General features: G+C 37.3%; 1 protein-coding gene across 4 annotated transcripts in view; it reads right to left on the minus strand.

The window, feature by feature from the left end:
- The window catches only part of IRAG2 (inositol 1,4,5-triphosphate receptor associated 2), a 59,027-nt gene that overhangs the window by 9,186 nt on the left and 34,835 nt on the right, over positions 1-15,006 (minus strand). For all 4 annotated transcript variants that reach the window (XM_066354353.1, XM_066354345.1, XM_066354344.1 and 1 more), the window contains one exon: positions 10,115-10,249. In XM_066354353.1, the coding sequence (XP_066210450.1) occupies positions 10,115-10,249 (135 nt within the window). The remainder of the gene's footprint in view (positions 1-10,114; positions 10,250-15,006) is intronic.

The raw sequence follows: 15,006 nt of genomic DNA on the forward strand, positions 1-15,006 counted from the left end.
GTAGTAACAGGTAGTTGATGGTGGCTCATAATGAAACCAAGTGACTTAGGCCAAAGTCTGTAAACATATTAAACAGATACCTAGCCTTATTCCACCTTCTAGCTCCCAAACATTGGTAGTCAGGCTTATATCCTCAAGGCAGGCAGCTAGAAGATTTTTTTCTGCGAGGAATATAACATCCCAAGATGAAAGTCCTAGAACTACTGACATTAAGAGTAGTCCAATGAGACATCCTAGCTTGTGTGAAGCTCAGAGCCAATAAGAACCCTCCCTATTGAAGATACACAGAGCTCCCAATCAGCCATACAGTGGATCATCTGATGATAGAGGAGAACCTCTAGTACAAAATAATAAAATTAAACAGAAATAAGCAAGCTAGAGGGAACAAACTAGAAAAATAAAAACTCCAGGGAAACTACCAGTATTTTCAGAAAGTTATGAATTAGCACTGAATCTGTGAAATAAGAATAAAATAGTACTGAAAAGACATTGTGAGAACAAAAATAAGTCTGGAACTTAAAAATATGACAAAAATTTGACACAGAAGATGAGGAGGACATGATGATGGTTTAAGGAGAAAGTGTGAGACTGATATTTAGAAGAGAGGGAGGGTGAGGGTCAATGATGGCAGGCCTATGGACCTACATAATGCTTGTAAGGATGAATTCCAAGAGAGCTGCTCAATTAATACACAGAAATAAGAAGCATTTTTATACATGAACAATGAACTGTCAGAGAAATTAAGGAAACAATCACCTTCACTACTGCAACAAAAAAAATAAAGTACCTAGGAGTAAATTTAACCAAGGAGGTTAAAGACTTGTACACAAAAAATTATAAAACATTGATAAAAGAAATCAAGGAAGATACAAACAAGTGGAAGCATACACTGTGTTCATGGTTAAGAAAAAAAAACTTAATTAAAATGTCCATATTACCTAAGACAATTTATAGATTCAATGCAATTTCTATTAAAATACCAATGACATACTTCAAAGATATAGAACACATATTCCAAAAATTTATATGGAACCAAAAAAGAACACGAATAGCCTCAGCAATCTTAAAAAAGAAGAAAAAAGTGGAAGTTATCACACTTCCTGATATCAAGTTATACTACAAGGCCATTGTACTCAAAACAGCTTGGTACTGGCATAAGAACAGGCATATAGATCAATGGAACAGAAAAGAGAACCCAGAAATAAACCCACATCTTTATGGACAACTTGTATTTGACAAAGGGGGTAAGAGCATACAGTGGAGTAAAGACAGTCTCTTTAACAAATGGTGTTGGGAAAACTGGACAGCTACCTGCAAAAAAATGAAACTAGACCACCAACTTACACCATGCACAAAAATAAACTCAAAATAGATAAAGTACTTAAATGTAAACCGTGAAACCATAAGTATCCTAAAAGAAAACTTAGGCAGTAAGCTCACCAACATCTATCGCAGCAATATCTTTGCTAAATTATCTCCACAGGCAAATGAAATAAAAGGCAGGATAAACAAATGGGAGTATATCAAACTAAAAAGCTTTTGCACAGCTAAAGACAATATGACCAGAATAAAAAGACAAACCACACAATGAGAGAACATATTTGACAATACATCTGATAAGGGATTAATAACGAAAATTTATAAAGAACTTGTAAAACTCAATACCAGGAAGACAAACAATCCAATCAAAAAATGGGCACAAGAAATGAATAGACACTTCTCCAAAGAGGACATGCAAATGGCCAATAGACAAATGAAAAAATGTTCAACATCACTAATCATTAGAGAAATGCAAATTAAAACCACAATGAGATACCACCTCACACCAGTCAGAATGGCGCTCATTGACAAAACAACACATGATAGGTGCTGGCAAGAATGTGGAGAAAGGGGAACCCTCCTGCACTGCTGGTGGGAATGCAGACTGGTGCAGCCACTGTGGAAAACAGTATGGAGATTCCTCAAAAAATTAGAAATGGAACTGCCCTTTGACCCAGCCATCCCACTTATAGGAATATATCCCAAGGACACCATATCACCTACTCAAAAGAAGAAATGCACCCCCACATTTATGGCAGCATTGTTCACAATAGCCAAGATCTGGAAACAGCCCAAGTGTCCGTCAGTGGACAAGTGAATTAAAAAGCTCTGGTTCATATATACAATGGAATACTATGGGGCTATGAAAAATAATGAAACATTACCTTTTGCAACAATATGGAAGGACCTGGAAACTATTATGTTGAGTGAAATAAGCCAGGCAGAGAAAGAAAAATATTCTATGACCTCACTCATTTGAGGAATCCAAGGAATAATGAGAACTGAGGAACGGAATTGAGACAGAGGAGGGATCAAAGGGACTAGAGGAAAAGAAGACAGAGGAAAAGAGGATGATAGGATGGAATAAACCTGAAGGGAAGGGGGGAGGGTGCTTTAGGGAGGGGGCAAAGGAGATGTTGAGGGGAATAGGGGGGAGGAGGGAGGCATTTGGGGTGACCCTAGAATCTATGTAAACACAATTAATTAAATTTTTAAAAGTCAAAAAAAGAAAAGAGAGAGCTGCTCAGCATACAGGAATGATGTTTTTCAGCTAAGCAGGTATGAGCAGGTGGAAAAGTGGGCTTAAATAGGTTGCAGATTTTTCAAATGAGTAAAATGAAACAAGAGAGGGGAAAACATTGAGGAGTTTACACAAAGGAGTGAATATTGTGTTTGACTATGAAATTAAGGTTGTTCAGAAAAAAAACAGGTAAACAGCAAGGTGAGAGACAGTGAAAGGTGTGAGGGAACAGAGACTGGTAAGAGAACTAAATATTTATCTTCACAGTGGAACACCAACATACATCTAAAACTAAAAAGACATCACTAAGGATTCCAAGATGGCAGCGAAGTAGGCAGATGCACAGACTGCCACTTTCCACGACCAAACTGGATTACAAATTAATTTAGGAACAATCTTCATTAAAAACCAACTTTGGACTAAAAGAACAGGTTTCACAAACCAAAGAGCAAAGAAGAATCCACACCGATCCTGGTAGGGAGTGTGGGGGTGTGGTGGGGAATACCCTGCTCACAGGAGCAAGGGGAGGCTGAGGCTGAGAGTCCAAAAGGGCTTTCATTACAAGGAGAGAGACACTGAGAGATGGGGGCCCTTAGTCTCAGAACCAGAGACCCAGCCTAGTAATCCAGGGACTGGAGGAGACAGATGGAAAGCATTCATTGAGGAGAAGTCTGAAAGTTCTGTATATGGGAAGCAGCGGGGGTGCCTTAAAAGGACAGAGAAGAAAATATTGCTCACAGCCACTTGCCTGGGGCTCCAGGGGTGAGGAGGGCTGAGAAGATTGGCTTTTCTTCCACAAGGAATGTGGGGAGAGCAAGACAGATGGTGAATGGGAGAGGAATGCCTGTGCTAGACCTGAGAGGCTGACTCATTCTCCAGTGGAGAGGTGGTCATAGCTGGGGGAGTGATTGATCCCTCCACACAAGCACAAGCTTAAACTGTTCTGGGTTTCCCACCTCCAAAAAGCTCTCCAGCTCCAATCAGTGCAAGAGACACAGCCTAAAGCAGGAAATAAGGGGGAGGGGCAGTAACTCAGGTCTGCAGGGAGGTCTGAGATACACCTCCCCCTACTGATACCAAGAAGGTGCCCCGACCCCAGAGAGCAGCTGGCAGAATACGCCTTCAGATTCTAAGAGGTCATACCCACCACGTTCCTGGATACAGTTTCAAATAAGCCCCCTGCTGAGATAAGTAAACAAGCTTTTGGATGAATTAAGTAAACTGAAAACAGACAAATTAAGACTTTAAAGTGGCTCACCACAACTCAAACAAGCCTTCAAGCCACACAAAGAAACAATGGTAAGACAGTGGAACTTAACTCATATGAATCAACAAGAAAACTCCCCAGAAAAAGATCTGGATGAAACGAAAGTAATAAAATTACTGGATGCAGAGTATAAATGATTGTTACAATGCTTAAGGATCTCAAAGCTATAATAAATGGACTTAATGAACACCTAAATAAAGAAGTTATAAGCATCACAAAGGACATGGAAATCATAAAAAAGAACCAGACAGAAATGACAAACACAATATCAGAAATGAAGAGACTACACTAGAAGAAATTAAAAGCAGGCTGGATGAAGCAGAGGACTGAATCAGCAACTTAGAGGACAAGATAAGCAAAAGCACAAAAGCAGAACAGCAAAAAGAAAAGAGGATCAAAAAGTCTGAGAAAACTCTAAGGAGCTCTGTGACAATAGGAAGAGAAACAATATCTGTATAATAGGGGTTCCTGAAGGAGATGAGAAAGAACAAGAGATAGAGAATCTGATTGAAGAAATTATAGCTGAAAATTTCCCTAAATTGATGCAGGAAGGAGTCACACAGGTTCAAGAAGCAGAGAAAACCCCATTAAAAAAGAACTCGAAGAGACTCACATCAAGACACATCATAATTAAAATACCAAAGCTAAGAGATGAAGAAAGAATACTAAAAGATGCATATGAAAAACAATTACCTACAAAGGAACCCCCATAAGGATGATATCTGACTTTTCAACAGAAACACTTGAGGCCGAAAGGAAATGGCAAGAAATATTCAAAGTAATGCAGAACAAGAACCTACAACCAAGACTTCTTTATCCAACATGGCTATAGTTTAAGATTGAAGGAGAAATAAAAAGCTTCCCAGATAAAAAAAAAAAAAAACTCAAGGGATTCATCACAACAAAACCAATGCTACAGAAATGTTAAGGGGCCTGCTATAGACAGAACAAAGCGGGGGAAGAAAAACTAGTAAAAAAGGAATGTAGATTTAAAGAATAAAATGGCAATAAATAACTACATATCAATAATAACTCTAAATGTAAATAGATTAAATGATCCTATCAAAAGACATAGGGTAGCTGAATGGATAAGAAAACAGAACCCATACATATGCTGTCTATAAGAGACCCACCTCAAAACAAAAGATACACATAGACTAAAAGTAAAAGCATTGAAAAATATATTTCATGCAAATGGAAATGAAAAAAAAGCTGGGGTAGTAATACTTATATCTGAAAAAATAGACTTTAAAACAAAGACTATAGTAACAGATAAATAAAGTCACTACATAATGATAAAGGGAGCAATCCAACAGGAAGAAATAACCATTATAAGTATCTATGCACCTAATATAGGAGCACCTAAATAAATAAAACAGACTTTGATGGATATAAAGGGAAAGATCAACAGCAATACTATAATAGTAGGGGATTTTAATACCCTACTAACATCACTTGATAGATCCTCAAAAAAGAAAATTAACAACGAAACAGCAGAATTAAGGGACACACTAGATCAACTAGATTTAATAGATATCTTCAGAACCTTTCACCCTAAAGCAGTAGAATGTACATTCGTTCAAGTGCTTATGGCATGTTCTCTAGAATAGACTACATATTAGGGCATAAAATGAATTTCAACAAATTTAAGAAGATTAAAGTAATATCAAGCATCTTCTCTGACTACACTGGCATGAAACTAGAAATCAACTGCAATAGAAAAACTGAAAAACACTCAAACACTTGGAAACTAAACAGCATGTCATTAAATAACAATTAGGTCAATAATGAGATTAAAGAAGAAATAAAAAATTTTCTTGAAACAAATGAAAATGAGCATACCACAACTCAAAATCTATGGGACACAGCAAAAGCAGTCCTGACAGGGAAGTTCATAGCATTACAGGCATACCTTAAGAAGCTAGAAAAAGCTCAAATAAACAACTTAACCCAGCAACTAAAAGAACTAGAAAAAGAACAGCAAGCAAAGCCCAGAGGAAGTAGAAGAAAGGAAATAATAAAGATCAGAGTGGGAATAAATAACTTAGAGAGTAAAAAAAATAATACAAAGGATCAATGAAACCAAGAGCTGGTTTTTTGAAAAAGTAAACAAGATGGATGAACCCTTAGCCAGACTCACCAAGAAAAAAAGAGAGAGAGGCCCTGGCCGGTTGGCTCAGTGGTAGAGCGTTGGCCTGGCGTGCAAGGGGTCCCAGGTTTGATTCCTGGCCAGGGCACACAGGAGAAGTGCCCATCTGCTTCTCCACCCCTCCCCGTCTCCTTCCTCTCTCTCTCTTCCCCTTCCGCAGCGAGGCTCCATTGGAGCAAAGATGGCCTGAGCGCTGGGGATGGCTCCTTGGCCTCTGCCCTAGGCGCTGAAGTGGCTCTGGCCACAACAGAGCGACGCCCCAGAGGGGCAGAGCATCGCCCCTTGGTGGGCAGAGCGTCGCCCCCTGGTGGGCATGCAGGGTGGATCCCGGTCAGGTGCATGTGGGAGTCTGTCTGACTGTCTCTCCCCGTTTCCAGCTTTGGAAAAATACAAAAAAAAAAAAAAAAAAGAGAGAGAGAGAGAGAGAGAGAGGATTCAAATAAATAAAATTAGAAATGAGAGTGGAGAAGTAACAACTGACACAACAGAAATACAAAATATTGTAAGAAAATACTATGAAGAACTGTATGCCAAAAAATTAGACAATCTTGGTGAATTGGACAAATTCCTGAAAAATATAATCTTTCAAAAATAAATCTGGAGGAATCAGAAAACCTAAATTGACAGATTACAATAAATGAGATAAAAACAGTTATCAAAAAACTCCCAATAAACAAAAGTCCTGGGCCAGATGGCTTCATAGGTGAATTCTACCAAACATTCAAAGAAGAACTAACTCCTATCCTTCTCAAGCTATTCCAATCTCCTTTTATGAGGTGAGCATAATTCTCATTCCAAAACCAGGCAAAGACAACACAAAGAAAGAAAACTATAGGCCAATACTCTGATGAATTGAGATGCTAAAATTCTCAACAAAATATTAGCAAACTGGATCCAACAATACATGAAAAAAATCATACACCATGATCAAGTGGGATTTATTCTGGGGAGGAAAGGCTGGTACAATATTTGCAAATCAATCAATGTGATTCATCACATAAACAAAAGGAAGGAGAAAAACCACATGATAATATCAATAGATGCAGAAAAAGCATTTGATGAAATCCAGCACTTATTCATGATCAAAACTCTCAGCAAAGTGGGAATACAGGGAACATACCTCAACATGATAAAGTCCATCTATGACAGACCCACAGCCAACACTATACTCAATGGGCAAAAATTAAAAGCAATCCCCTTAAGACCAGGATCAAGGCAGGGGTGCCTCATTTCACCACTCTTATTCAACATAGTTCTGGAAGTCCTAGCCACAGCAATCAGACAAAAAAAAAAAAAAAAAAAAGACATCCAACTTGGAAAAGAAGTAAAATATTACTATTTGCAGATGATATGATACTGTACATAGAAAAACCTGAAGTCTCAGTTAAAAAAATTACTGGACCTGATAAATGAATTCAGTAGGTGTCAGGATATAAAATTAATACTCAGAAATAAGAGGCATTTTTATACACTAACAATGAACTGTCTGAAAGAGAAATTAAGAAAACAATCCCCTTCTCTACAGCAACAAAAAAATAAGGTATCTAGGAGTAAATTTAACCAAGGTTAAAGACTTGTACACAGAAAATTATAAAACATTGATAAAAGAAATCAAGGAAGATACAAACAAGTGGAAGCATACACTATGTTCAAGGTTAGGAAGAATAAACTTAATTAAAATGTCAATATTACCTAAGGCAATTTATAAATTCAATGCAACTCCTATTAAAATACCAATGACATACTTCAAAGATATAGAACACATATTCCAAAAATTCATATGGAACCAAAAAAGAACACAAATAGCCTCAGCAATCTTGAAAAAGAAGAGTAATGTAGATGGTATCACACTTCCTGATATGAAGTTATACTCCAAGGTCATTGTACTCAAAATAGCGTGGTACTGGCATAAGAACAGGCATATAGATCAATGGAACAGAAAAGAGAACCAAGAAATAAACCCGCAGTTTTATGGACAATTGATATTTGACAAAGGAGGTAAGAGCATACATTGGAGTAAAGACAGTCTCTTTAACAAATGGTGTTGGGAGAATTGAACAGATACCTGCAAAAAAAAGAAACTAGACCACCAACTTTCATCATTCACAAAAATAAACTCAAAATTAATAAAAGACTTAAATATAAGTTGTGAAACCTTAAGCATCCTAGTGGAAAACATAGGCAATAAGCTCTCCGACATCACTCGCAGCAATATATTTGCTGATTTATCTCCACGGTCAAGGGAAATAAGGGACAGAATAAATAAATGGGACTATATCAAACTACAAAGCTTTTGCACAGCTAAAGATGATATGAACAAAATAAAAAACAAACCACACAATGAGAGAACATATTCGACAATATGTCTGATAAGGGGTTAATAACCAAAATTTATAAAGAACTTGTAAAAGTCAACACCGGGGAGATAAACAGCCCAGTCAAAAAATGGGCAAAAGAAATGAATAGACACTACTCCAAAGGGGACATACAGATGGCCAATAGGCAGATTAAAAAATGCTCAGTATCACTAATCATTAGAGAAATGCAAATTAAAACCACAATGAGATACCACCTCATACCAGTCAGAATGTCATTCATCAACAAAACAACACCTAACAAGTGCTGGTGAGGATGTGGAGAAAAGGGAACCCTCCTGCACTGCTGGTGGGAATGCAGACTGGTGCAGCCACTGTGGAAAACAGTATGGAGATTCCTCAAAAAATTAAAAATCGAACTGCCTTCTGATCCAGCCATCCCACTTTTGGGAATATATCTCAAGAACATCACATCAATGATTCAAAGGAAGAAATGCACCCCTTGTCTGTAGCAGCATTGTTTACAATAGCCAAGATCTGGAAACAGCCAAGTGTCCATCAGTGGGCGAGTGGATTAAAAAGCAATGGTACATATACACAATGGAATACTATGTGGCCATGAAAAAGAAGGCAATCTTACCTTTTGCAACAATATGATGGACTTGGAAACTATTATGTTAATTGAAATAAGCCAGGCAGAGAAAGAAAAATATCCTATGACCTCACTGATTTGAGGAATCCAATGAACAATGTGAACTGAGGAACAAAATAGAGGCAGAGATGGGATCAAAGGGTCCAGAGGGAAAGTGGGCAGAGGGAAGGGGGTTGAGAGGATGAGATGAGAGCAGGAAAGCAAATCCTGGAGGGAAGGGGGAGGGTGTTTTAGGGAGGGGACAAAAGGGATGTGGTGGGAAACACAGGGGAGGGGGTAGATATTCAGGAAACACTAAAATCTATGTAAACCCAATAAATTAAAATAAAATAAAATTTTTAAAAAAGGAATAAAAACATCACTAAGTAATAGTATATGCATGTAATTTAGTAATATGGGTATAAGTACAAAAGAGTTGAAAGTTGAACATGGAAAATGGGGTAATAAGCCTTATGGAAATACTTAAAATTTTTAAACTGCATATATAACTTTAATAAAAATAAAGAATATTATTATATAGTAAGAGGATGAAAAGTAAATAGGATATTAACAGTGAATCACAAGTGATTAAACTAAATTTCTCCCCACAATTGAATATTTCCTTCTTAGGAAAATATATTTTAACAAGTTTGTTTAGGTTTAGATTATAAAACTAAAGCATTCCTACATTTGCCCACAAAAAATTTTGAAATTCTCTCTCTCAATGAATGAGCGTACAAAGATGCATATACAAATATATTTATTGTAGTATTTTTTATTATACAAAAGTATCAAGAACATTTGAAATGAGGAAATATAAGAGATTGGTTAAATAATTTTTAATCTATTCAACCAATACCATAAAATAATTATACACTTATAAATTTATATTACATAGAAGGCTATCTATGCTACATATTGACTGAAAAAAAGATTATGATATTGTATGAAGGGTGTGTCTAGAAAAATATATCACAAAATTTTTATAATGACTAGCTAATAGTATTATGAAAGATTTTCCTTTACAACTTTATTAACATACTTAATATTCCATTTTTCTGTATTAAACATATATGTCTTGTACAATAAGGAACTGTTTTCTAAAGCTCTTCCTAGAAATGCAATATTTAACCCCAGGAAAAATAATCCATTTAGCAGTTTCATTGTAACTAGGAAAATAGACACAGATTACCTGATTAATGGCTCCCAACATTTCAGCCCTACTGGCCACTCGTGTTGTACACTGGCCAAGTAACTTTATACTCTTCTCCAGCTTCTTAATAATTTCCTGGGCCTGGTTGTCATCTTCACAAAGAGGTGTTAAAGACTGCACAGAAAGAGATGTATTTAAAATGTACCCAACCCCAAAATTCAGCAAGTGATTTTAGCACTATGTTGTAAATGAGATGACAGCCAAACCTTAAATTTTCTTGGTGGAGAATGAAAAGAAGCAGGTAAGATCAATAATAAGTGATACTGAAATATTAGTATCTTTGTTGGCTATCAAGTAGCCCTATGTAGGGGCTCACAAAGTCTTTTATACCTGTTCTTTATCCCTTCCTTCGTACTTCCCAAATTTGCCACTCCCTCATGTGTATTTATATTTCTTCTACAATAGAATAGGATTAACTGGTAGTGGTAAAGGAATTGTGCTCATAAGTGAGTTGAATATATTGTATGCAGAACATAGTCTGAACTTTTAAGAAAAGCAACAAAAATGTACTGAAATTGGATATGGATCTGACTACTATACTTGTTTCCATTGATGAGAAAGTGTGATTGAGTTGGCTATGTAGGCATGCCTTTATTGCCTTATGAATATTTTGCTCAAACTTGTGTCCGTCATCCAAAATGATGGCTTTTCTGTTGGAGGACCATCTGTCTTACTGAGTTGGAGACAGAATTAAGAGAACAGCAAGTTTGGAAGCAAACAAACCACTGCTCATTAGCTATGTGACCAATGCAAATTTTTAAGACTTGCCCAAATCTAAAACATAATAAATTTTGGATATCCTTAAGAAAGAAAAGTTCTGCCAGTAAAATTATAAGGCACTATTGACTGTAATTGCATCCTAGTTATAGAAAGTTTATAGAGTTAACCTTCCTGATTTACTACTTCCTCATCTGTCAGAAAGAGACATTTACATCTTCTTTCCAGGAATCCTGTGACATGAGAGGTAATAGATGCCAGTTGCTTGTTACACCACAGGTGCTCAATGAATGGCAGATACTTCTGAAACAGACAGATACGTATAAGTAGCTAATCAATTGGAAACACATAGTTTCCCATGGTAGTTTAAAAAACTGCCTTAAGGCCCTGATCGGTTGGCTCAGCGGTAGAGCGTCGGCCTAGCGTGCGGAGGACCCGGGTTCGATTCCCTGCCAGGGCACATAGGAGAAGTGCCCATTTGCTTCTCCACCCCTCCGCCACGCTTTCCTCTCTGTCTCTCTCTTCCCCTCCCGCAGCCAAGGCTCCATTGGAGCAGAGATGGCCCGGGCGCTGGGGATGGCTCTGTGGCCTCTGCCTCAGGCGCTGGAGTGGCTCTGGTCGCAACATGGCGACGCCCAGGATGGGCAGAGCATCGCCCCCTGGTGGGCAGAGCATCGCCCCATGGTGGGCGTGCTGGGTGGATCCCGGTCGGGCACATGTGGGAGTCCGTCTGACTGTCTCTCCCTGTTCCAGCTTCAGAAAAATGAAAAAAATAAAAAAATAAAAAAAATAAAAAAATAAAAAACTGCCTTAATTGGGAAGTGAAAAGAAGATATTAGTTGTTAGCAAATGGAGTATGGTTTACCAAAACTGAATCATGAAAAAATGGAAAATTTGAACAGACCAGTAACTAGTAAGGAAATTGTGCTTATAAATGTGTTGAACATATTATATGAGGAATGAATATGCTGTACTACTTATATTAGTCTGAATAACCATAGAATAAAATTAAATTAAGGATATATTACTAAAATAAGTTTATAAAAGGATTTCTGTAAAGCTACACATGTTAACCTTAGTAAATATTAAACCCAACTTGTTGTAACTATGATTTAATATTACCAATCTAGTGATCAAAATTTTGTATTCTGTAACAAGTCAAAAGTGTATAATATGACCCATGCTTTCATCTCTGGCCAAGTTCTCATTACAGTTGAAAAACCTGTTCTCCTCCAGCTGATGCACATTGAGAGATAGAGAGAGAAAAATGGACATAAGTGAGAACTACCTGACTCCACCTCAGCCCCCTCCCCTCATTCCCATCACACCGAGGCTTGTAGTTTTGACCCTCACATGAAAGCCAAGAGGACAACCTGACCACATGAATGTGTAGGTATGTTTCAAAGACTTTATTTAGTTTTATGAGTTCTTTGTATATTTTGGATATTAGGCCCTTATCTGAGCTGTTGTTTGAAAAAATCATTTCCCATTTAGTTGGCTTTCTGTTTATTTTGTTATCAGTTTCTCTTGCTGAGCAAAAACTTCTTAGTCTGATGTAGTCCCATTCATTAATTTTTGCCTTCACTTCTCTTGCCATTGGAGTCAAATTCATAAAATGCTCTTTAAAACCCAGGTCCCTGAGTTGAGTACCTATGTCTCAAAGACTTTATTTAGTTCAGGGGTTGGGAACCTTTTTGGCTGAGAGAGCCATGAATGCCACATATTTTAAAATGTAATTCCATGAGAGCCATACAATGACCCGTGTACGTTACGCATTATCTAATAAAAATTTAGTGTTGTCCCGGAGGACAGCTGTGATTGGCTCCAGCCACCCGCAACCATGAACATGAGCAGTAGGAAATGAATGGATTGTAATACATGAGAATGTTTTATATTTTTAACGCTATTATTTTTTTTTTATTAAAGATTTGTCTGCGAGCCAGATGCAGCCATCAAAAGAGCCACATCTGGCTCGCGAGCCATAGATTCCCGACCCCTGCTCTAGTTTATGAATTACTTGCTAATTCAGTTCTAGTTACAAGACCAAGAGGACCATGTACGTCTAGCCAGGCATGAAAATAAGAAAATCTCTTTCTTGAGAGAAACTGCATGTATGTCTTCTCCCTAGGAATTCTCTCTCTCCTGAATTCCCCTGTTGCCCTACATAATCTGGCTAAGGCATCTCAGCTGTTAAGATAGGTTTTTGAGGACAGGATATCCCCCATCTTTTCAGGCTACTGGTTCTTGAATAAACCTTTTTCCTTTGCACCTGTCTTAAAAATATTGGCTTTTTTGTGTCATGGTTGGCAACAGATTAAAAGATAAAAACATCATCTAAATTAATGCAGAAAAGCATTTGGTAAGATTCAACACACTTTCATGATAAAAATATGAAGAGAACAACAACTAGAAATAGAAGGAAACTACCTCAATGTAATAAAGGCCATAGATGAAAAGCCAATAGCTGCATTTGTTAAAAAAAAATCAGTTATCAAAAATCTGCCACCAAAGGAAAGTCCAGTACCAGTTTCACTGTAGAATTCTAACCTCTATAGAAGAATTAACACCATTCCTTCTGGAAATCTTCCAAAAAAATTGAAGAGGAGAGACCACTTACAAGATAATTCTTTGAGGCCAGCATTACACTGATACCAAAGCCAGATAAAGACACTACAAGAAAATTACAGACCCCTTAGCCAGTTGGTTCAGTAGTAGAATGTCAGCCCAGTGTGTGGATATCCTGGGTTTGATTGCCATTCAGGGCACATAGGAGAAGCACCCATCTGCTTCCCCACCCCTCTGCCCCTCTCTCTCTTCTCCTCCCCTCTTGCAGTCATGGCTCAATTAGAGTAAGTTGGCCCTGCGTGCTGAGGATGGCCCCATGGCCATCCTCAGATGGGCAGAGCATCGCCCCCTAGTGGGACTTCTGGGTGGATCCTGGTCAGGGTGCATGCAGGAATCTGTCTCTGCCTCCCCTCCTCTCACTAAAATTGAAAAAAGAAAGAAAAGAAAATTACAGAGCATTATCTTTTATGAATATTGATGCAAAATCCTCAACAAAATATTAACAAACTGAATTCAACAGCACATTAAAAGGATTATACACAAAGACCAAGAGATATTTATTCCTGGAATGCAAGGATGGTTCTACATATAATAATCAATTAATGCAATAAACCACCTTAACAGATTAAAAGATAAAAACATCATCTAAATTAATGCAGAAAAGCATTTGGTAAGATTCAACACACTTTCATGATAAAAATATGAAGAGAACAACAACTAGAAATAGAAGGAAACTACCTCAATGTAATAAAGGCCATAGATGAAAAGCCAGTAGCTAGCATCACACTCAATGGTGAAAGACAAAGGGTGTCCTCTAAGATCAGGAACAAGACAAGGATGCCCACTCTCACCACTTCTATGCAGTGTAGTACTGGAAGTCCTTTCCAGAACAATAAGACAAGTGAAAAAAAGAAAAATCTACACTAGACAGAAAGAAGTAAAATTACTTCTGTTCACAACATTGTTTTATACACACACACACACACACACGCACACACACACACACACACACACACCTCTGAAGATCCCAGAATACTGTTATAGCTAGTAAGTAAATTTAGCAAAGTTACAGGATACAAAATCAACATACAAAACTTAATTGCTTTTCTATACACTAATGATGAACAGTCAAAAAATGAAATTAAGAAAACAATTCCATTTATAATAGCACAATAGTAAAATACTTAAGAATCAATTTAACTAAGGAGGTAAAATACTTGTACACTGAAAAATACAAACTGTTGGTAGAGGAAATTGAAGAACACACAAATAAAGGGAAAGATATCCTGTGTCATAAATTAAAAGACTTCAATTTGTTAAGATATCCATGCTACCCAAGTCAATCTATAGATTCAATGAAATCCCTATGAAAATCTCAATGGCATATTTTTGCAGAAATAGAAAATTTATCTAAAATTCATATTGAATCTCAAAGGACCCCACATAACCAAAACAACTTTAAAAAAGAACAAAGTTGGCTTTGGCTGGATAGTTTGGTTGGTTAGAGCATCATCCTGAAGCACAGGGATTGCTGGTTCAATCCCCAGTCACGGCACATACAGCAACAGATTGATATTTCTGTCTCTCTC

This window comes from Saccopteryx leptura, chromosome 1 (assembly GCF_036850995.1).
Source record: "Saccopteryx leptura isolate mSacLep1 chromosome 1, mSacLep1_pri_phased_curated, whole genome shotgun sequence".
NCBI lineage: Eukaryota > Metazoa > Chordata > Mammalia > Chiroptera > Emballonuridae > Saccopteryx > Saccopteryx leptura.